At 38.8% G+C, this 22,588-nt stretch overlaps 1 protein-coding gene across 2 annotated transcripts in view; it reads right to left on the bottom strand.

Moving 5' to 3' along the window:
• The window catches only part of SUMF1 (sulfatase modifying factor 1), a 97,623-nt gene that overhangs the window by 53,045 nt on the left and 21,990 nt on the right, over positions 1 to 22,588 (bottom strand). Inside the window, exon 3 of one of the 2 annotated variants that reach the window (XM_039240307.1) lies at positions 18,168 to 18,242. The exons of the other annotated variant lie outside the window; for it this stretch is intronic. Within the exon in view, the coding sequence (XP_039096238.1) occupies positions 18,168 to 18,242 (75 nt within the window). The remainder of the gene's footprint in view (positions 1 to 18,167; positions 18,243 to 22,588) is intronic. 2 annotated transcript variants of the gene reach the window in all.

The raw sequence follows: 22,588 nt of genomic DNA, 5'->3' as shown, positions 1-22,588 counted from the left end.
ATTCTTGTCTCCCTCTCTCTCTTCCCCTCCCTACTCGTGCGTGCTCTCGCTCTCTCTCTCAAATAAATAAACAAATTAAAAAAAACTAGGCTTGAATAAAGAATAAAAACAAATTCATCATTAAAATACATAGGTAGTCAATTCTGATGGCTTATTTTAAATTTAATCCTAAATTAGTTACCTTCATTAACAGAATTTGTATGAGAGAAAAAGGCATGCTTTTTTTACACAGAGTACAAATATATACTTAAATTATATCTGAAAATTTTCAATTCTTTCTGCTTCAGTTCTTAGTGAAATTCCTCATGCTAGAATGCACTACATTCCCAGCATCAATCAGTATACTTTAAACATTCATTACACATCCTTAAGAGAGAAGTGGATAGATAGCCTATGTAGAATCACCCAAAAAATCTCTGGGCTCAAAACATCCTTAAATGTGATCTAGTTTGCCTCCTTCTCTGTTTTGATCTTATTTTTCCTTCCTTTCCCCTATGTTCATCTGTTTTGTTTCTTAAATTCCACACATGAGTGAAATCATGTGATATTTTTCATTCTCTGACTGACTTATTTTGCTTAACATACTACAATAACCATAAGAGACTCTTAAATACAGAGAACAAACTGACGGCTGTTGGAGGGGAGTTGAGAGGGGGGATGGGCTACATGGGTGATGGGCATTAAGGAGGGCACTTGTTGGAATGAGCACTGGGTGTTATATGTAAGTGATGAATCACTAAATTCTACCCCCTGAAACTGTTATTACACTATATGTTAACTAACTGGACTTAAATAAAAAATAAATACATTAAAAAAATTTTTAATAAAATAAAATAAGTGATCTAGTTTACTTGTCAATTGTATAAAGAAAGTTGATTTGGGACTTTAAAAAAAAATAGAAAGAAAAGGATTTTTAAATATATATATATTTTTTACTTCTTTAGACAAAAAGGTGACCATGTAAACAATATAACAGGAATTTGATAATACTCAGCAAAAGGCTACAACATATGCACACACAGTGAGGAGACCAGTTGAGTTGTTTATTTGTACATCCAGAGGAAGAAACAGAATGTAGTCATTAAAAATTATATGCAGGCAAACTGTAATTGCTTAGATAAATGTTTACCCTTCATAGAAAATGAAAAAGCCACTTATAAGTAAGTATGTGCATACAAGTCTACTTAAAAATGTGTTTACAGACAGACACATAAACACACCCCAAGAAAAATTAGTATTACATATACTGAAGTGTCTGCAATGGTCATTTCTGGGTGGTGAGATTATGGGTAATATTTAATGTTCTTTTGTGGGCACCATTTTTAATTTGTAAATTATCTACACTGAACATATTTTTACTCAGATTTTCTAAGTCTTCTTTCAACAGAGGTAAGAGACTTAATTTTACATTGAAAAACCAAAAAATAATCAATAATAAAAATAGTTATTAATTTAATTAAAAATTATATTCACCATTCTTCCACAAACTTTATTTTTCTAAATGTTTATTTATTTTTCCGAGAGAGATAGAGCAGGGGAGAGGCAGAAAGAGAGGGAGCAGAGGATCTGAAGTGGGCTCTGCACTGACTGACAGTAGATAGCCCGTGTGGGGCTCAAACTCACCAACCAAGAGATCGTGACCTGAGCCAAAGTGGGACATTTAAATGACTAAGCCACCCAGGTGCCCCTGCACGTTTTTTTTTCATATTCACCTTCCAGTTTCATCAATCAGCATACACATTTTTACATACTTTTCCCAAATTATATATTGATTGTTTTCATTAATTTTACTAAATATTTTCCTATTTTTTATCTGGACTTCACTACAAACATGTTTAGTAGCCACATACAGTGTTTTGTCATCTTGATATATCATAATTCACCAAATAATCTCCTAATATTGAACCACTCAGGTTATATTAAACTTTGTTGCTTTTTTTGGGGGGAGGGGGCTTTTATAGATAACAATACAGTGAACATCTTCAAATACCTTCACTTACATTTTGCTTCTGCTAAATTTCCAGAAATAGTACCTAAGAGTGTGTCTCTATAGCTCTTGGTAAAACTCATTTTTAAAAATCTACAACATTAATAGATTTTGTGGGTAGTTTCCCTCTGGAAAGAGGGCTCAGTATATGTAAAAAATCATAGCACTCCACAGCAAGGTATTTATTACAATTCTTTACAAGGAGGCTCCATTTAAGCTCCTTAAATTGTTAGTGGCTTACTTAGATCCTTTTCAATGTATAAAACAAGGTAATTGCAGAAAGTCTGAATGCCATTTGATTGATTCTGTACTTTTTTCTTCATGCCTTCCAAGTTCTGAAGCTTCTGAGAAAAAAAAGGGCAAACAGAAGACAGAATATAGAAAAAGCATCCTAAGAACAGGAAATTCTCTCATATGGGTTATTTTAGAGGTAAATCAGAATATGAATAATCCCAACTATTTTTTGGAAAAGAGAAGAAAAAGAGGAAAATCATCACCCCTGAGACAATCATGAAAAACGGGACAGGACTTTTGCTGCAAAGTCAAGAGGGTCACAGAGTATGATGGTTCAACTCCTGCCCCTTGAAACTAGAGGGTAGTACTGAGCAAGCCCATCTCAGCCTAAGGCTGCAGGACCACAGAACAAATTATGAATACTCAAGCAGGGCTAGCTTCTCCAGGTTACCAGCCAGACATGTACATTTCACCCTGCAGCTGGACACGTGGCAGTGACAGGAGAGAGACTTCCTATTAATTCTCCCTGTGGTGATAGCACACAATATAGGAAACATATGTATAACTTTTAACAATATTGTATATCTTGCAAAGCTCTGCCAGAGCTGGGGAAGCAAACACAAGCTTGGCAGGGAGTGGAAACCTAGCTCTAACACTCAAGGATGCCATGCTTTCCCAGTATGGCTGCGTGCTTAACACAGGCATGCTTACAATGCTGCAGGGTTTTAAAGGTGGGATGGATCTGGGAGGCCATCTATTTAAACTTCCTCATTTACACATGAACAAATTAGCCCTGAAAAGTGGCAGGCAGAGCCAGGATAAGAACCTACAACTGCAGATTTTCAGTTCATAACTCTTTTCTACTATCCAAGCATTTCCCAAAAGCTGTTTCCTAATATTTTATGACAAGATGTTGGTAGGTGAAGGGGGAGATGGTGATGGGGAGGCTCCACAGTCCCAGCAGTCTAAGTAGTTAGGAAGGCACAGGGTTAATTAAGTTAAACTAGTTTTTATTATCACTATTTATTATTATTATTATTGCAGAACTTTTCAAAATCTTTAAACTGTCACTTGTGATTAAGTTTTGAATAAAGGGATATAGTATGCATCTGAGCCAAGCAGTTTGCAAGTTGTTGCAACCCTCTCTGAGCCACGGTTTCCTTGATCAGTAAAATTAGTACGCTGAGAAATCTAATATACTAGATATTAGTAATATACTAATAGCATCTAGTCAGTATATTACTAGAAATCTATAAAACTAATTTATGATGGTTTCATTCATCCATTCACTCAACATTCCATGAACATCTGCCCTATGTCAGCCCTGTGCTGGGCCCTCGAGGGGCAAAAACAAAGCATACAATCTGTGGGTGAAGACAAACAAGTGAGTAGATGACTTTAAGCATGTGTGACCAAGAGGAACTGGGTGAGCTATGGGAGCCCAAGGAGGGGCACCCAACCACAGTCAAGGGGTGCTACTTTATAAATACTTCTCATCAGAGGTGAGAAGGAGGAGCAAGTGAAGCAGGGCAGGGGTGCATATGGCATTCCACACAGGAAGCTGCTTGCATTGTAAGTGTACTTCGCTTAATTAGAAAAGTTGGGTATCAATATTTTTTCTTAAGTAAAACACACCATAGATCTTCAGAACCTTAGATCTGAATGATGCAAGGCATTCTTCCTACAGTGTCCCTAGGATAGATAGGGAAGGCAAGATAAACACTGGTCCTCATGTGACGACAGTCCAGATTTACACTTGTTATCCAGCATAATTAAGAGCATCCCATTTCACTCTCAAAAGTGTCCTGATTTGGACAATAAATTGTATGTTCACTCTACCAATAGATGGTCTCCCTGTCTCAGCTTGAACAATTCGGGTGACTGACATCACTTCCTCGCAGGCAGTCCCTCATCTCTAGATCATTCTAATAAACAGAAGATTCCTAATCAATGGTTAAAATGAAATGCCTTCCAGAGAACTTTCAACTGCTGGCACTCATTAGGCTCCCAAGGATCATGTGGAGTAAATCAAATTCTTTTCAGATCACCTTTCAGACCTTTGTAGAATAATTATAATTCAGTCAACTCTTAGTCTTCTCTAGGTTCAGAAATTTCTTCAACCTTCTCCAGCTTCTCTACCATCTCAAAGGGGATCACCATCTACCCAGCTGCTCAGGCCAAAACCTAGTAGTCATACTTGAGTCCTTCCTCTCCTTTTCTCCTTATGGCTCCAGATGTACTTCCAAATATCGGACCATTTTTAGCATCTCTACTCCTATCACCCTGCTCCATGGCCCAATCAAGTCTCACCAACTGTGACAAAACCCAAGGAGAAGCCAAAGCAGCCTCTTTATTCCTTTCTTAATTTAAATTTTAGTTACCATACATTGCAATATTGGTTTCAGGAGTAGAATTCAGTGATTCATCGGTTACATACAACATCCAGTGCTCATCAGAAGTACTCCCCTTAATGCCCATCAACCATCTAGCCCATCTCCCACCCACCTCCCTCCACCAACCTTCAGTTTGTTCTCTGTCATTAAGAGTCGCTTGTGGTTTCTCTATCTTCTCTTCCCCACCCCTTCCCATATGTTCATCTGTTTTGTTTCTTAAATTCCATATATGAGTGAAATCATATGGTATTTGTCTTTCTCTGATTGATTTTGCTTAGCATAATCGTTCTAGCTTCATCCATGTCATTGCCAATGGCAAGATTTAATTCTTTTTTGATGGCTGAGTAACAGTCTACTTTGTATCTACACCACATCTTCTTTATCCATTCATCAGACAATGGACATTTGACTCTCTCCATGTTTGGCTACTGTTGAGAAATGCTGCAGAGAGACCCCTTTAAAATGCTAACTAGGTCCAATGGTTTTTACTGCACTAAGAAGAAACCCAAACTTCTCTGAGGCTACAGAGCTCTATGTAATCCACTTGCCTCCTATTTTTCCAACCTAACCATCACCATACATCACAATCCCCCTTGTTAGTCACTCCCTCACTATTGGTCATGCTGGCTCCTACTCCTCATTTAGGTTTCCGCTCAAGTGTCAGAGAAGCCATCCCAGACCCTACAAAAAGAAGAGCCAAAAGAACCCAACCGCAGTACACTACAGCCACTTTCTATCCTGTTACTCTCTTTTACTTTATTCACAGGCCATTAGCATAGTCCATTACAAGTTCACTTGTGTTGAGTCTTATAGAGTTAAACCTTCAAGAGACTGAAGACTTATACCTGCTTCCCTACTGTGTCCATGGCACTCAGAACACTGCCTGGTCCATAGCACATATGAGATTAACATTTGTTTAATGAATTAATTCACCTGTTCCTGAGGTTTCTATGTTTTCCAAATCCCTCCCCACTTTAGGTGACCATCTCCTAGATAAATACCAATATTAGATATAGTCTTTCAATGGGATATCCTTCTGTAAAGAGAGTCTCATCTCCTGGCTTATAAGTTTTACACAGTGGGAAAGGTCCTTGTACTGGTTCTGAGAGACTAACAGGTAAGTACCACCCTTGACATTACCCAAAACTGAGGCAAACCATTTCCCCTCCTGGGCCATAGTTACCTCATCTATAAAGAAAAGGTTTTTTGCCAGATGGTTTTGAAAGTTCCATCAACTCTAAATTCTCATTTTTGCATAATTTTTTTCTTAAAGCTGGATCTCTCCTAGGCATGACTCCCTACTCAGTAATCAATTAAAAAAAAATTTTTTTTAAATGTTTATTTATTTTTGAGACAGAGAGAGACAGTGCAGCAGGGGACGTGCAGAGAGAGAGGGAGATACAGAATCCGAGGCAGGCTCCAGGCCCTGAGCTATCAGCACAGAGCCTGACACGGGGCTCTAACCCACAAACGGTGAGATCATGACCTGAGCCGAAGTCAGACGCACAACCAACTGAGCTCCCAGGCGCCCCTCAGTAATCAATTTTTATCTCACTTTAGAGGTTTACAATGCAGACACCAAGATTTGGGAAGTACGGGGATGTGAGAACCATCATTACTTCTTCATCGAAGTCAGATCACAAAAGACCTAGGACTTGAAAAGAAACTTAAGGGAGTGCCTGGGTGGCTCAGTTGGTTAAATGTCCAACTCTTGATCTCAGCTCAGACTTTGATCTCAGGGTCATTGAGTTCAAGCCCCGTGTTGGGCTCAGTGCTGGGTGTGAAGCCTCCTGGAAGGAGAAGGAGGAGAGGTAAGAGGAGAGGAGGAAGAGGAAGAGAAAAAAGAAGAGAAGGAGGAGAGGAAACTTAAGGACTCCCTAAAGAGATATTTCAAATCTGAGCCTCTGGAACCCCAACATGCCTCATTCACTCTCATTCTGATCAGGTGCCTTATTTCAGAGCAGGCTGGAAAAAAGGAAACAACACAAAAATCTATGCCCTGTTATCCTATTATATTAGGTTCTCACCTTCCAGGGTAATCAGGCTTTGCTTCCTGAGCCTACACCACACACTAACTCCTAAATCAGATAGACAACTACTCTTTTCAAAAACGGACACAAAATACCATTGTGTGACTATGTTCTCTATGTATCTCATCCCATCAGCCACTCCTGGACCGCCCTTCCCAATAACTCAGTTACTGTGAACCTAGCTCAACCCTGATTGACTAGGCCAATATTTTCTTGCCAAGGAAAAGCAACTTTCCAACAAGAAACAGGTCACACCAGGTCTGAGCCCCGCAGCATTCAAAAATCAAATGCTCTGATACATGATATTATTATCTTCCATTCATTTTTTGGCAAATATTTATTAACCACTTAAGTTACTATGCTGGGGATAGAGTGGTATAGCACATTCTCACCCACCATCATGGAACATACTTGGGAAAGGGAAAGGCATTCAAAAAATACCTACCAAAATAATTATAGGTGAGATAAATGACATAAAAAGAAAGCACAAGAAGCCACAAGAACAAATATAACAATCTAAATCTGGAATATGGGACAACACAAAGGCATTTCAAATGGACTTCCTAGAGTAAAGGTAGCTAAGACCAGACCATACAAGGCTGAAAGTGAGTAGCCGGAGCATAGGAACATAGTAGGCCCTTCACCAGATACTTTGTTCTAGTTGATGCCAAAATTAGTTCTTCCACACCTGCAAGACTTCCCTTAAATGCTTCTTCCTCACACAGTCTTTCTTTCCTGACCAACAACAAACGTAGCTCTCCAGGCACCTCCCCTAACTGCTCTCCAGCACTCCTTACCACAACACCTGCCTATACCCTTCCTAATTCATTTCTCAATGTTATTTCTTGCTACCTCCAGCACAGTCAAGGATGGCATGGATCTCACATATTCTCATTTTTTTTTGATAATTTTGAAACACATGATACATGTGTCTTCATTTTTATTTCTCTAAGACATTTGATATAAAAAATTCATAAATCAGAAAAAAATATTTAATTTTGGTTTAGAGTCTATATTACCACAGCCCTTAAACTTTGAGCATGTAAAGGGCAACTGGGAGGGCTATCTTTCATCTCTGTATTCTCAGGAATAGCACAGTACCTAGAGGACAGTAGGACATTTTTGATTGTTTGCTAAACAGGCCACATTTTAAGCCAGAAAGCAAACTTTCAAAGAGAGGGAGGTAGACTCATTTCCATCACTAGAAGAAGTCAAAGAACATACTACAGGGATAATGGCAGATAATTAAGGAGGCATGAATCCAAACAACTACTCAAAAAATATGTCACTGTATATAGTCAAAAGAATTGAAAGCAGAGACTCAGACACTTGCACACCAATGTTCACGGCAACATTATTCACAAAAGCCAAAACAGCTATTAGATGTTAAATAGCTGGAAACATTACAAATGTCCATTAACAGATGAACAGATAAACAAAATGTTGTCTACAGAAACAATAGAATATCATTCAGCCTTAAAGAGATGAAATCTGATACATGCTATAACATAAATGAACCTTGAAGACATTTTGCTAAGTCATGTAAGCCAGACACAAAAGGACATTTCTATGAGGCCCTGAGAGTAAAGAAACTTATAGAGACACCAAATACAATCAAGGTTACCAGGGGATAGAGGGAAAGGAGAAAGGAAAGTTATTGCTTCATGAGTACAGTTTCTGTTTGGGATGGTAAACAAATTCTGGAAATACAGAGTGATCATGACTGCACGACATTGGGAATGACTTAATGCCAATGAACTGTGTGTTTAAAAATGTTAAATTTTATGTTTTTGTATATTTTTACCAGCCCTCTCCAAAAAAAAAAAAAAAAAGGATATATCTCTGGTATTTCTCCAGCCAAGGACTCTGAAATAATCCAAGAGGATTTATTCCACAATACCAAATGCTTTCAAAATATCATTGCAACTTGGCAGAGTGCTATCTGTGGCATTATCAAATCTTACAAATGGGCAACAGTAAAGCAAAGCAAGGAAAACTTAACTCAATTTTCAATTAGAGATAGCACACTAGAAGATGCCAGCATAATGACATTTACAAAAAGACTTTTCATGTGCTAAGTACTGTACTTGGTGGTTCTTTGTACAGCAATTTGATCTTTACAATACTCTCCTAGGTAGGCATTATTACCCATATAAGAAATTGAATAAAACAAGCAAAATGCTAGTTATAGTGAAAAAAAAAATTACCGCAGTAATTTACTGGCATAAAAGGAATGTACAAATAAAACTACAAATTCACCACTAGCAATAAGCAAGACAAAACTTGTGGTCTACGCCTAACCAGGTTACCAGACTAACTACCTTGAAGAAAACAAAAACAAAACAAACAAAAAATAAAGAACACCTTAACATTTTCCTGAGAATTATATCAAGACCAGAAACTCAACATTGAAGGGAAAAGAAAATGAACCAGTGCCAACCACAAGATAACCCAGATGGAATGATCAAAGAATTTTTTTCAAGGAGGCTCCAGCCCAGCATGGAGGCCAACACAGGGTACAAACTCACAACCCTGATATCAAGAGTTGGATGCTTAACCGACTAAGCCACCTAGGCACTCTGGAATTATCAAAGACTTTAAAGCAGCAATTATAATCATCAACTATGAGGTGAAGGTGAATATCCTTAAAATGAATAGGTGGATAGGAATTCTCAGCAGAGAAACAGAAATTATTTTTTAAAACGGAACTTTAGAATTGCAAAATAAGATATTTGAAATTAAAAATTCGGGGCGCCTGGGTGGCTCAGTCGGTTGAGCATCCAGCTTTGGCTCAGGTCATGATCCCATGGTTCTTGGGTTCGAGCCCCGCGTCGGGCTCTGTGCTTACTGACAGCTCAGAGCCTGGAGCCTGTTTCGGATTCTGTGTCTCCCTCTCTCTCTGACCCTCCCCTGTTCACGCTGCCTCTCTCTCTCTCTCTCTCTGTCTCTCTCTCTCAGAAATAAATAAAACATTAAAAAAAAATAAAAAATAAAAATAAATAAATAAATAAAAATTCACTGGATAGGCTCAAGAGCAGAAGGAAAATGACAGAGAAAAGGGGGAGCTTGAAGACATATTAATAGAAAGCACACAATCTAAAGAACAGAGAGAAAAAAAATTTTAAAACAATGAACAAAGCCTTAGGAACCTATAGGATTATATCTAACACCTGTGCATTGGAGTCCCAAAAAGAGAGGAAACATGAATGTTGAAAAAAATATTTGGCATAATGACTGCAAACTCCCCTAATGTGGTTAAAGACATAAATCCACAGACACAAGAACCTCAAAAAATAGGATAATTACTAATCGTTAAGAAAACAATGTCTAAATCATAATCAAACTACAAAGGACAAGAGTTTTTAAGTCTTGAAAGAAGCCAGAAAATAATGAAACCAATAGATATAAGAGAACAGTGACACAAATGGCTGCTATCAGAAACCACATGATTAGAAAAGACCCAAAAAACATTTTCAAAGTGATAAAAGAAGTGCCAACCCAGAGATCTGTTGTATCGAATGAAAATATCCTTCAGGAATGAAGGGGAAGTAAAGACATTCTCAGATGAGGAAAAACTAAGAGAATTCATGTATATAAAACTTGTTCCCAAATAAATGCTAAAGGAAATTATTTAGGCTGAAAGGAAATGATACCAGAGGAAAACAAGGAACTTCTGAAACAAAGAACAACAGAAATGGTTTGGGTAAATATAACAGATTATTTTTCTTCTTTAACTTAAAAATATAGGGGTACCTTGGTGGCTCAATCAGTTATGCATCCAACTTCAGCTCAGGTCATGATCTCACAGTTTGTGAGTTTGAACCCCATGTCTGGCTCTGGGCTGAAAGCTCACAGCCTGGAGCCTGCTTCAAATTCTGTGTCTCCTTCTCTCTCTCTCTGGCCCTCCCCCACTCATGCTCTATCTGTCTGTGTGTCTGTCTCTCTCATGATGTTGTAAGCAAAAATTATAACACCATCTTGGGTCTTTTCAATATACAGAGATGTACTATACATGGCAACTATAGCATAGGGGTAAAGGAATCCATATGGTTATGAGGTACTTATATTTACTTGAAGCATTAAAATGTTAACTCTATGATAGACTGTGAGAAGTTATGTATACATCTTGTAATCCTTACAGCAACTACTAATATTACCAAAGATATAGCCAGAAAGCAACAAAAATTAAAATAAAATATATAAATGGAATATAAATCTACATATTCAAAAGTGGGTTTAAGAGACTAACAAGGGCTGACTCACACCTAAATGGAGTCCCCAAGAGAGGTAAGTGAGAACAAAGAAAAAACAATATTCAAAACAACAATGGTTAAGAATAGTCCAGAGTTGGGGCACCTGAGTAGCTCAGTTGGTTAAATGTCCAATTCTTTTTTTTTTTTTTTTTTTAAATGTTTTATTTATTTCCAGGAGGGAGAGAGAGAGACAGCGTGAGCAGGGGAGGGTCAGAGAGAGAGGGAGTGACAGATTCTGAGGGAGGCTTCAGGCTCTGAGCTGGCAGTCAGCACAGAGCCCGACGCGGGGCTCGAACCCACAAACCGCGAGATCGTGACCTAAGCGAAAGTCGGACGCTTAACCGACTAAGCCACCCAGGCGCCCCTTAAATGTCCAATTCTTGACCTCAGCTCAAGTCTTGATCTCAGGGTCATGAGTTGGAGCCCTGCATAGGGCTCCACATGGGGCAAGAAGCCTACTTAAAAAAAAAAAAGTGTCCAGAGATGTTTAAAACAAAAAGTCAATGTTCAGATCCAGAACACCCAATGACACTCAAGCCAGTTAAATGATAGAAATCAACACCTATAAACATCATAGTCCAACTGTATAATCACAAAGACAGAGCCAGATCACCTGCACAGGAAAAGCACCAGACTGATGAATGGCAACAACAGAAGCCAGAAGACAGTGAAATCATCTCTTCAGTGAGCAGAGAGTAAGTAACTGCCAATCTAAAGTTTTTACTTCCTGTCTCAGTTGGTTGAGCATCCAACTTTGGTTCAGGTCATGCTTTCACAGTCCATGAGTTCGAGCCCTGCGTGGGGCTCCGTGCTGACAGCTCAGAGCCTAGAGCCTGCTTTGGATTCTGTGTCCCCTCCTCTCTCTGCCCCTCCCCAATCCGTGCTCTATCTCACTCTGTCTCTCAAAAATAAATATATGTTAAAAAAATTTTTTTAAGTTTCTACTTCGTGAAAATATCTTTCAACAATAAAACAAAATTAAAGATATTTTCAAACTATTAATAACAAGACATTTACTACCAAAGGATGTCCTTTGGTCAGAAGATACGTTCTGCCTGGCATGAAGAAAGGAGAGCACAGACAACAATAATTATAGCCATAACTGAATATTGATTATATAGAAATGTACTGATAACATCTAAGCAGCAGAGGAAGAGAACAAATTAGAATGAAATAGTAGATATCAGTAATACATAAGTTGGATGAGGATGATTAGAGCATAGTCCTAGTATTAGAGAGCAGAAAAATGAGGAAACTAAAATTTAGACTTTAAATGAACGTTACAATAGTTTAGTAAATGAAGATATATACTATATATAACTTCTAAGGAGACAAGTGAAGTTAGAATGAGGAAAAAATAGAAAAATATGCAAAAAATTGAAGAAAAAAGAAGAGAAAAAATGGGATAAAGGGAAAACAAAGAATAAAATGGTAGAGGGGCGCCTGGGTGGCTTAGTCGGTTAAGCGTCCGTCTTTCGCTTAGGTCATGATCTCGCGGTTCGTGGGTTCGAGCCCCGCGTCGGGCTCTGTGCTGACTGCCAGATCAGAGCCTGGAGCCTGTTTCAGTCTGTGACTCCCTCTCTCTCTGACCCTCCCCTGCTCACGCTGTCTCTCTCTCTCCTAGCAATAAATAAAACATTAAAAAAATTAAAAAAAAAAGAATAAAATGGTAGAAATAAAGTCAATATATCAGTAATCATAGTAAACTATATATAAGTATAAATAAACTCTTGACTGAAAGACAAAGACTATTGGAATGGACTTCTTAAAAACAGTTATGGGGTTATGGGTGGCTCAGTCGGTTAAGCGTCCGACTCTTGATTTCAGCTCAGCTCATGATCTTATGGTTTCTGGGTTCAAGCCCCTTGTTGTGAGCACAGAGCCTGCTTAGCATTCTGTTTCTTTCTCTGCTCCTTCATCATGCATGCTCTGTCTCGCAAAATAAATAAATTTTTTTATATTTAAAAAATAAAAATAAATAAGAACAGTATATACTATTTACAAGAGATATACTTAGAGGTGCCATGTTGGCTCAGTTGGAAGAGTATATGACTCTTGATCTCAAGGTCATGAGTTGGAGCCTCACATAGGGTATAGAGATTACTTAAATATATAAAACTTTGGGGGAAAAACACAAAAGATCTAGCTAAAAACATAGATATAGAATGAATGTAAATGAAAAGGTTAAAAAGTATATATTAGATAAAAATTAAACAAAATAAAGCTTGTACACCTATGTAGACCTCAGACAAAACAGACTTGAAGACAAAATTTACTACAGACAAAGAGATTCCCTTTTTACAATTTATAAAACATTTAACGCAACAGAAAGAATACATTTCTACACTTACGCACTTACACTTTCAAGCTTAACAGCATAGCTTTGAAATATATAAAGCAAAAATGGACAGAATCCTTAAGAGAAATAATATTGGACAACAGAAAATATTTAGATATAAACACAACTACACTACAGAACTTGTGGAACAAAAGGGATCATTTAGAAAAAAATTCTTGATCAAAATGCTTTAAAAAGATGACCCAACACTTTCAAAATGAACTATCAAACTTGAAAAGTCAAAAACAAAAACAAAACAAAAAAAAAGAGTAGCAAAGAAATTAAGTGACTTTTCCCAAAACCAGCTGGTAAAAAGGCATAGCTTAGGTTTAAAACTAGGTCTCCCTCACTCAAAGGCTGTGATCTTTTCCTTATGGCTTCTCTGAATAAACAAGCCCCAAAATCAGTTTGAGAAAGAAAAGTCTTGGTGGTCATGTGAAAGCAGAAACTTCTTAAAGCTGAAATGAGGTTGTTCAGGGAAATGGTGGTTGAGCTACCTGAAAAGTAGAACTTCTAACATCAAAAATGAGGCTGAGCAATTTATCCATCAGGCTCATGTTTTGAGTTATTTTAATTTACTTTTCCTACGTACTGGAACTTGCCTTTCTGAACACTTTCTGGGTTGGCTTACACTAGTTGACTTACTAGAGCTTTCCTAAATATTATTTTTGGGGTATGACCTCAGAATCTTGCTGAGCCCCAAGGCATTTCTCATTACAATCCATGCACATTTAGGTAACTGAATCACATCCTTACTAATGGCTCTCTTTCTACCTTGGAGTCTTCGTGCAGTTGTGATTATGTAAGAGACAGTCAGGCTGCATTATTCCTTGTCATTTGTCCTGAACTAGCCTCATCCAAATAACACAGCACCCAGCATTACTCGGGCAGGAGATGGCTGTCTCGAAACTGTTTTTTTACTTTTTAAAAAAAAAAAAAGAAGATGACTTGGTAATTCTAATTCCTCCCTGAAATTGGCTTTCAGTTAAAAAGAACTTCTCAAAATAGCCTACCCTCCTCCTTTATCAAGGACACCTATTCAAAAATTTGTTTCCTTAAAATGTTAGCAAATTCAGAAAGTGCCAAACCACAAACCAAGAGATAATCATTGTTTCTCAGGCTCCCATCAAGAGCAACTGTTTTCTCCCCACCCCGTGGCCATCCCTCATGTCAAAAATTTATGAGGCATATTAATAACACAATTCTTAAAATGAAAGTACTTTTTAAACATTACATGTTTTTAACATAGAAGTTTATCTAGATTAAAATACGATAAACCAAAAAACAGCACAGCAATGAAAACTAGTATTAATCTTTTCTAGGATTTAAAAGCTATACCTTTTAAGACAATTGTTTCAAACTGAGTATTCAAAAGCTAATCATAATAGGGCACATGGGTGGCTTAGGTTAAGCATTCAACTGTTGACTTCAGCTCAGATCATGATTTCAGGGGTTCGTGGGACTGAGCCTCACATCAGGCTCTATGCTTAGCATGGAACCTGCTTGGGACTCTCTCTCTTCCTCTCTCTGCCCCTCTCTGCCCCTCCCCTGCTCACTCACGTGTTCTCTCTCAAAATAAATAAATAAACATTTTTAAAAAATCCCTTCAAAAAAAATAAAAATAAAAATAAAATAAAATCCCTTCAAATGATAATCAAAACAAATTAGATTTCATCATGCACACATACTCTGTTTTAAACCATTAAATTCAGTTTTCTGCAAGCAAATCCTAAAAGCCAGTTCAATGCCTTGCCTCAAAACTTTACATTAAAAAAAAACTACCTAAGATGAAAGCAGCAGTATAATTTTTGGATCTCTCCAAATCTATGCGTAAGACAGACAAAGCAACTGAGTGGCAACATCAAAAATCTAAGAACAATGTGTACAACCAACACCATTATCTGAGGACTTGTCTAGGGTTGAAATTCGAGTCTGATCAGGCCTGTGCATCCAGCTACCAGACTGCAGGAAATGCAGAGGACAGAGAAAAGACGTGAAGTGCACCATAAGAGGGCAAACAACAAGATTCAGACCATGGAACGTCCACAGGATTCTCCCAGAGATAAACTGTTAGGGATAAAAACAGGGCGGGGGTGTAGGGCAATGGAAGGGACACCTGCAATTACAAGTCTTGAAAAAGTCACAAATTTACCCTTAAATTGGTAGGATTAAACTATCGTATAGTAGTCTTAGGATGTACACCTGGTGATAATACTATCTCTATAAATGCTATAAAGAAATACAGGAAAGCATTTACTTTACTTTTTTTTAAGTTTAACTTATTTATATTTGAGACAGAGAAAGCATGAGTGGGGGAGGGGCAGAGAGAGAGAATCTGAAGCAGGCTCCACACTGTCAGCGCAGAGTCTCATGTGGGGCTTGAACCCACGAACTGTGAGATCATGACTTGAGTCAAAGTTGGACGCTTAACCAAGTGAGCCACCCAAGTGACCCAGGAAGGATTTACTTTAAAAAGCAGAATAGGGGCACCGAGTAGCGAGTTGATTAAGCGTCTAACTCTTGATCTCAGCTTACATCTTGATCTCACCGTCATGAATTCAAGTCCTGCAGTGGGCTCCACATTGGGTGTGAAGCCTACCCAAAAAATAAAAAATAAAAAGCAAGATAACGGCAACTTTAGGGACAGAGAAGGGAGACAAAGCAGTGGCTCATGGAGAGGGTTATTGGGGCAGGCAGCAAAATTCTCATTCCTGACTTAGGTGATAGTTACAAGCATGTTCACCTTAGAATACTCAGTAAGCTAAACATTTGTTTGTGCGGTTTTCTACATTTGTGTTTTATTTTACAATAAAAAGGCTTTATTAAAGGAAAATGTGTATCACCAGTGCTGGCACAAAAAGAACATTTATGACGACACATAAAATAATCACATTCATTTAAATGTTGTATGAATTATTTAAAATAATTATATGCAAATAAATAATATTATAAAATAATTACATGAAAGTGAACAATATTACTAAATTCTGTTAGCTACTGTAGCCTGGGGGAAGTTCCAAGGTCAATTTTGCATGTTTAAAACAAGTGTTACCTAGTGTTAATGACAGGTTACCACTCAAATGAGACTTCTGTCTTGACTTATTCAGGTTTAAAAAGAGATTTGAAAAGGGAGTATCTCTCACTCCGTGATTCAGAATTATCTTATGCTTGGCCGCATACCACCTTAACAGAATTCCTGTCTCACTACCAGTCTCCTTCTGGGCCATCCCACATGCTATGTTTCTGGAAACACTGGGTTAAAAAAAAAGTCTGGTGCATGAGGGTATGTCAGGCCTAAGAGAGGGTTGAAAACAAAAACTTAGCTCTCTCAAATCACCAACAGATTTATCATATTCATTCTGGCCCTTTCTAAACATGCTTAAAAGGTTTGCTTTTCCATTATGAGCATTTAAACAAGTGAGCAACACTAGGATCCCGTGAGAGCGGCTTGTTATTGTCCTGGTAACAGGCACACACACTTCGCTAGGCACTTACAGGGCACCTTCAGAGCCTAGCAATAATCTGCCTTTGCCTTTATGCCTAATGCATTTGGAGGTTCTCGAATGACAGGAGGCTCTGTATCTGAAAGAGCAAATTACAAAAATAAGTACAAAGGCCCTCCCTCATCTGAGCTCTGTATCTTAGAACAAGGCGCCGCATCCTGAGTTGCTGGCTCATCAACCCTAGGCCGATGTGACCTCAAAGGCCTTTAAAAAAAAAAATTAAAAAAAAAAGTCTATCACATTACATAATAGACTTGTAATAAAAACTTGTAATGAGCAAAGAAAACTGAAATTCAGATGCAGCTCGGTCATATTTTAAAAACATTTATGTAAAACACATACAGAAAATTGGCCTGATTCTCCTATAAATGAATTGAGAAGCAAGTCTGGTTTTCACCTCATGTCTCCCCCACCACTTTTGCTACAGTCATTTGAAAAGAAGGAAAACAGGAGCCAGGACAGTTTAATTTTTTTGGCACTGTTGCTCACAAGAGCAAAGAACAGTGACGCCAACACAGAAAGACCAAGTTCAGGCAACTGAAAGGAACCTGTGTAACAAAGCAAGATTAGGGTTGAATTCCGGTCTTCAATCTCTGTATCTTAATCACTCTCCCTTGCAATCAAGGCGGACCCCGTTTCCTTTCTCTCTCCCTACCTCCTGCTTCTTCTGCATTCCCTACCCTTTTTGCTTTGTGAACCCTCAAGCTCCTAGCTTACCCACAACCCTTCCCTTGTTCTTATATTTTCTGCCTCCTTTTGAGACATGTATGTAAACAAATACTCAAACATACATAAATCCCAAATTCTGCTCACTACACCCACAGGTGCTTATAGAAGCCCAGTGCACTGTTTCCATGATTTCTGAGAAAAACACACCTAATTCACATTCAGATCCTCTCTATGAAAGCAGGTACACTGTGGGTGGTAAGACCAGTTCCCTGGCTCAATGTCCTGTGACTATCCAGAGCAAAGGACTCCCTTGCATGAATACTACTCTGATCGCAGGAATTCATGAATGTTTAAATAGGAAGCTCTCTCTCCACACGGGCACCTGATGAGGTCAAGACTTTAAGAACAGAACTTAAAAAAAATATTCGTATTCAAGCCCTCATTCAAGAAATGACTGTAAGTAAAAGAAACCCAGAAATGTCTAGAAGCCAGTTGAGCCTTCCTCAGCAACACAATGTGTCACTCGGACGCACAAGACAGAAACCCAAGTCAGAGCCAAAACTTCTTCAAACACCATCCTGGATGTGTGGCATTTTTAAGATAAGGTGGTCTGGCCCATGGGCCCGTTACCACGAGAAAATCTAGAGCAGGAATGGATAGGTCCTGGGGAGTGAGGAGGGTAACACTTGTAGTTTGGAGTTTTCAAGCCCTTTCCAACGAGCAGTAGAGAAATGTGAGAGTCTGTTTAAACATTACTTACTGCTTGTTGGATATCAGACTTCACTTGCTCACTCAACATGCCTTCAAAGACAAAGGAGTCACCAAACTTCTCAGCCTGAAAGGAAAGAAGGCAATAAAAATCTAGAAAGGTTGGAGTAATATGTTTCACAGGTACCGTTTTCTTTGCACAGTGTTAAAGTGATACTTCTTGTCCAAATGAACTCAAGTTTTTCTTATGACTTCCCAGAGGATTCCGAAATGACTTAAAAGCATCTGGCTTCCTATTTAAACAGGTTAATATCACTTACAGAGGCCATTGTCTTTTCAGGCTCATTTAGCTGATAAGAATGCAGCCTGGGAGAGATTAGCCTTTTGAGAATGTGATTGCTCCTGTTGATGAAAATGCATCTCCACAAGTATTACAAATGACTTGGAAAATAATAGTATTCCTTACATTTCAGATTATATAATTGAACTTTGTCCTTTGTTCTGCTGCTGCAATCTAGCTAAAAAAATTAAATGGCATTGCTTGCCGATATTCTGATATAATACTCTAGCTCCATGAAGGTGTCAACTGTGTTTATAAATCTCAAGTGGCCAATTCAAGCATCAGATGGAAACTTCTTTTTTGATTATTTTCATTTAACATTACCATATCAAGTCCTCATCTACCTGGTCTTATGTGTTACATGTGACCTCATTCTGCAAATGCCTACATTAACCCCTTGGTCTCCATGGTTCTATTCTCCTAGCTTCTCTCCTCTTTCGACTCTTCTTACTCATCCCCTGAAACACACAGACTCTTCTTCGAGCCCCTGGACCACTGTTCCTTCCCAGTGCTCTTTCCTGGCCCCTCTGCTTTTTTTTCTCTATGCCAGTGGCTCTTTGCACAACGGTTTTGTGCAGTGGAGACCACCTGGCCAGCTTATCAAAACTACACATTACTGCTCCTCAACCCCAGAGATTCTGATTCTGGAGGTCTGGGATGACATCAAGGACCTGCACAGCTGGTGATTCTAACACAGATAGTCCAAAAGGTCACACTGAGATACATTGACCTACTGCTACAGAGACCTTCAGTCTCACCCCTGAACCACCAGCACATTAACCCCCAGTCATTAACCACCAGCACACACTGCAGATGATCCCCGCACCCCTACCTCCAGTGCTATCCTCACCAGATGATACTAACTGCCTGTTGGATCCCTACAGTTCAGGCCTTACAAAAGTTCTAACTCCTTTTCCTGATCGGAGCTCATCATCTTTTCTTCTCCCCTGCTCTTCTGTCTTCTTCCCTTGTGGGGACATGCCTAAGCATCGAAGCCATCCCTTCATCCAATGAACATGTATCAAACACCAATCTTTGTTCTGTGCCTGACTATGAACTAAATCACAGAAATACAAGAGCAATATTAAATAGGTGCAGTCCCTATCTTAAGAGCACTTACATGGTACAGGGGAATGATGCAGACCAAAAAAAAGAAAAAAAAAAAAAAAGATCAAGTCAAAGAAAGAAAGGAAGAAAATAATTACAACTTTATTTGACCTTATAAGGTAAAGGGTATCAAGAAAACCCTCTGTTTGATAGAGTGAGCAGAGAAAGCCTCCCTGAGAAGAAGACATTAAGCTGAAACAATTCAAGAATGAGAAAAAGACAGCCAAGGAGAGAGGGAAGCTCCAAGCAGGGGAAAATAATATGGACCGCTGGTGTGCCTAGGTAACTCAGGCAGTTAAGTGTCTGACTCTTGGTTTCAGCTCAGGTCATGATCTCACAGTTTCATGGGTTCGAGCCCTGCATCAGGCTCTGTGCTGACAGTGTGGAGCCTGCTTGGATTCTCTGTTTCCTTCCCTCTCTCTCTGCCCCTCCCGAACTCGTACCATCTCTGTCTTCTCAAAATAAATAAAAACTTAAAAAAAATATGGGCTGACATCTTAAGATGGAAAAGAGTGCTGAGTTTTCAAGGAATAGCAATAAGAGCAGCTGGGCTAGAACATGGTGAGTAAGTGGAATGTGACATGAAATGAAGATGCAGGGAAAGAAAAAAAATGTACTGTCACAAAAAGATGAAGTATTTATCCAAAGTAGAGGTTCTTTGGGCGCCTGGGTGGCTTAGTCGGTTAAGCGTCTGACTTTCGCTTAGGTCATGATCTCGCAGTTCGTGGGTTCGAGCCCCGCGTCGGGCTCTGTGCTGACTGCCAGCTCAGAGTCTGGAGCCTATTTCAGTCTGTGACTCCCTCTCTCTCTGACCCTCCCCTGCTCACACACTCTCTCTCTCTCTCTCTCCTAGAAACAAATAAAAATAATTAAAAAAAAAAAAAGTAGAGGTTCTTAACACTTTTTGTGCCCTAGACCCTTCGGGCAGTATGCTGAAGCTTAGGGGCCTCCTTCTCAGAATGAAATGTTGAAGGGCATAAAACGAAATCAATATGATTACAAAGAAAAATAGTTATATATACATATTAATAAAGTAAATTTATGCTATAGTAACATATACGTCCTCTTTATTAATAATGTTAAGTGAGATCTAGTGGAAGGTCTCATAAATATCATTTCTAAAGTGGAGATGAATGCAAATATTTTAAGGTATCTACAACAACAATAATATGACAAAAATTATTTATGATTTCTACTGGTGACAAAGTTATAGGTGCTACTACCATTTGTATGATTTGTCATCTGCCTCAGAATTAAAGGAAATGTTAAATTTCAGTTACAGAGTAGTAAAAAGTTGGATGTCATTTTTCTCTATCTATGTTCCTGGATGTCCTACATTCTGGTGATTCTATCTTCTTTATGGAAAACCCTAGTCTGAAGGGAATTTCTTCCCTTCCAAGTCTTCTTCTAATTTATGTAGACTATTGAGAAAACTGATCTGTGAGGAACCTTATGAAACAACCAAAAAAAAGAGGGACTTCTGCTTACTCTAAACACATATAAAAGAAAAAACACTTTGTATATTTTAGGAAATTCCAAAGAAATGTGATGCAACAAAACCAAATTTGAACATTGTTTTGCTTTCAGCATTTACTCTCAGATTAACTATTTCTTTAAGATTTTATTTTTAAGCAATCTCTACACCCAATGAGGGGCTAGAACACACAACCCTGAGATCAAGAGTTATATGCTCCACAGACTGAGTGAGCCAGGCACCCCTCAAATTACTTTTTTATTTACAACAAAACACTGAGGGGCACCGGGATGACTTAGTTGGTGGAGCGCCTGAGTCTTGATCTCAGCTGAAGTCTTGATCTCAAGGGTATGAGTTCAAGGTCTGCGATGAGCTCCATGCTGGGCATGAAGCCTACTTTAAAAAAAAAAATGATGTCTTGGGCTTGGGCAGGGGGAAATAAAACAAAACAAGGATTCCACAAACTGAAGACAAGGGTAAAGTCCTCTGGTGAGAGAAAATGGGAAACCTAAAAAACAAGTGTATTTTAGACACTTAGAGAAAGTTTCATAAACTAGAAAGCCTCGTCTATGTATTCCCTTTTAGAAGAAACATCCACTTTCAGAACCTTGCTTTGGGATTCAGCACCAGAGAATAACCTGGAACTGCTACAGGAGAGCTTATGAGTCATCAGGTATTGAAACAAAACCACAAAAATGAAGAGCTGCACTTCTGCATCTATAGCCTAATGAAATACGTAATGCTTCTCAAACAACTGAACTGCAATTTTTTTGAGAGGGAAAAAGTGGCCTTATTCTAAATGCTATCTGCTGTCTCAAAAACCCCGAGCAATGGGAGGGCCTGGGTGACTCAGGCGGTTAGGCATCTGACTTCGGCTCAGGTCATGATCTCACGGTTCGTGGGTTCAAGCCCCACATCAGGCTCTGTGCTGACAGCTAGCTCAGGGCCTGGAGCCTGCTTCAGATTTTGTGTCTCCCTCTCTCTCTGACCCTCCCCTGCTCACGCTGTCTCTCTCCCTCTTTCTCTCCCTCTTTCTCTCTCTCTCAGAAACAAATAAAAACATTTAAAAATTTAAAAAAAAAAAAGAAAACCAAAAAAACCCCGAGCAATGGTACTCTGCATATTAGAGCACTGACACAAGATAGCCTAATGGTTAAAAACACAGGCCCTGGCATCTCACTGGCCAAGCCTGAATCCCAGCCCCACCACTAACTAGCTGTGTAACTCAGGGCCAACCACTTTCTAATCCTAAGTTTGCTGAAAAATAACTGGCCTCATTGGGTTGCTATGAGAACTAGATTAGATGAAATATATATATACGCTGCTGAGTACAGTACTGGGCACATAATAAAGAGTGGATCATTGATATTAGAAAAGAAGAAGTTCAGGATGTCTGGGTGGCTCAGTCAGTTAAGCGTCCAACTTCGGCTCAGGTCATGACCTCGTGGTTTGTGGGTTTGAGCTCTGCATCAGGCTCTATGCTGACAGCTCAGAGCCTGGGAGCCTGCTTCGGATTCTCTGTGTGTGTGTGTGTGTGTGTGTGTGTGTGTGT

This window comes from Hyaena hyaena, unplaced genomic scaffold, assembly GCF_003009895.1.
Source record: "Hyaena hyaena isolate Hyena2069 unplaced genomic scaffold, ASM300989v1 scaffold_172, whole genome shotgun sequence".
NCBI classification, from domain to species: domain Eukaryota; kingdom Metazoa; phylum Chordata; class Mammalia; order Carnivora; family Hyaenidae; genus Hyaena; species Hyaena hyaena.
This window is presented reverse-complemented; position numbering and strand designations above follow the sequence as displayed.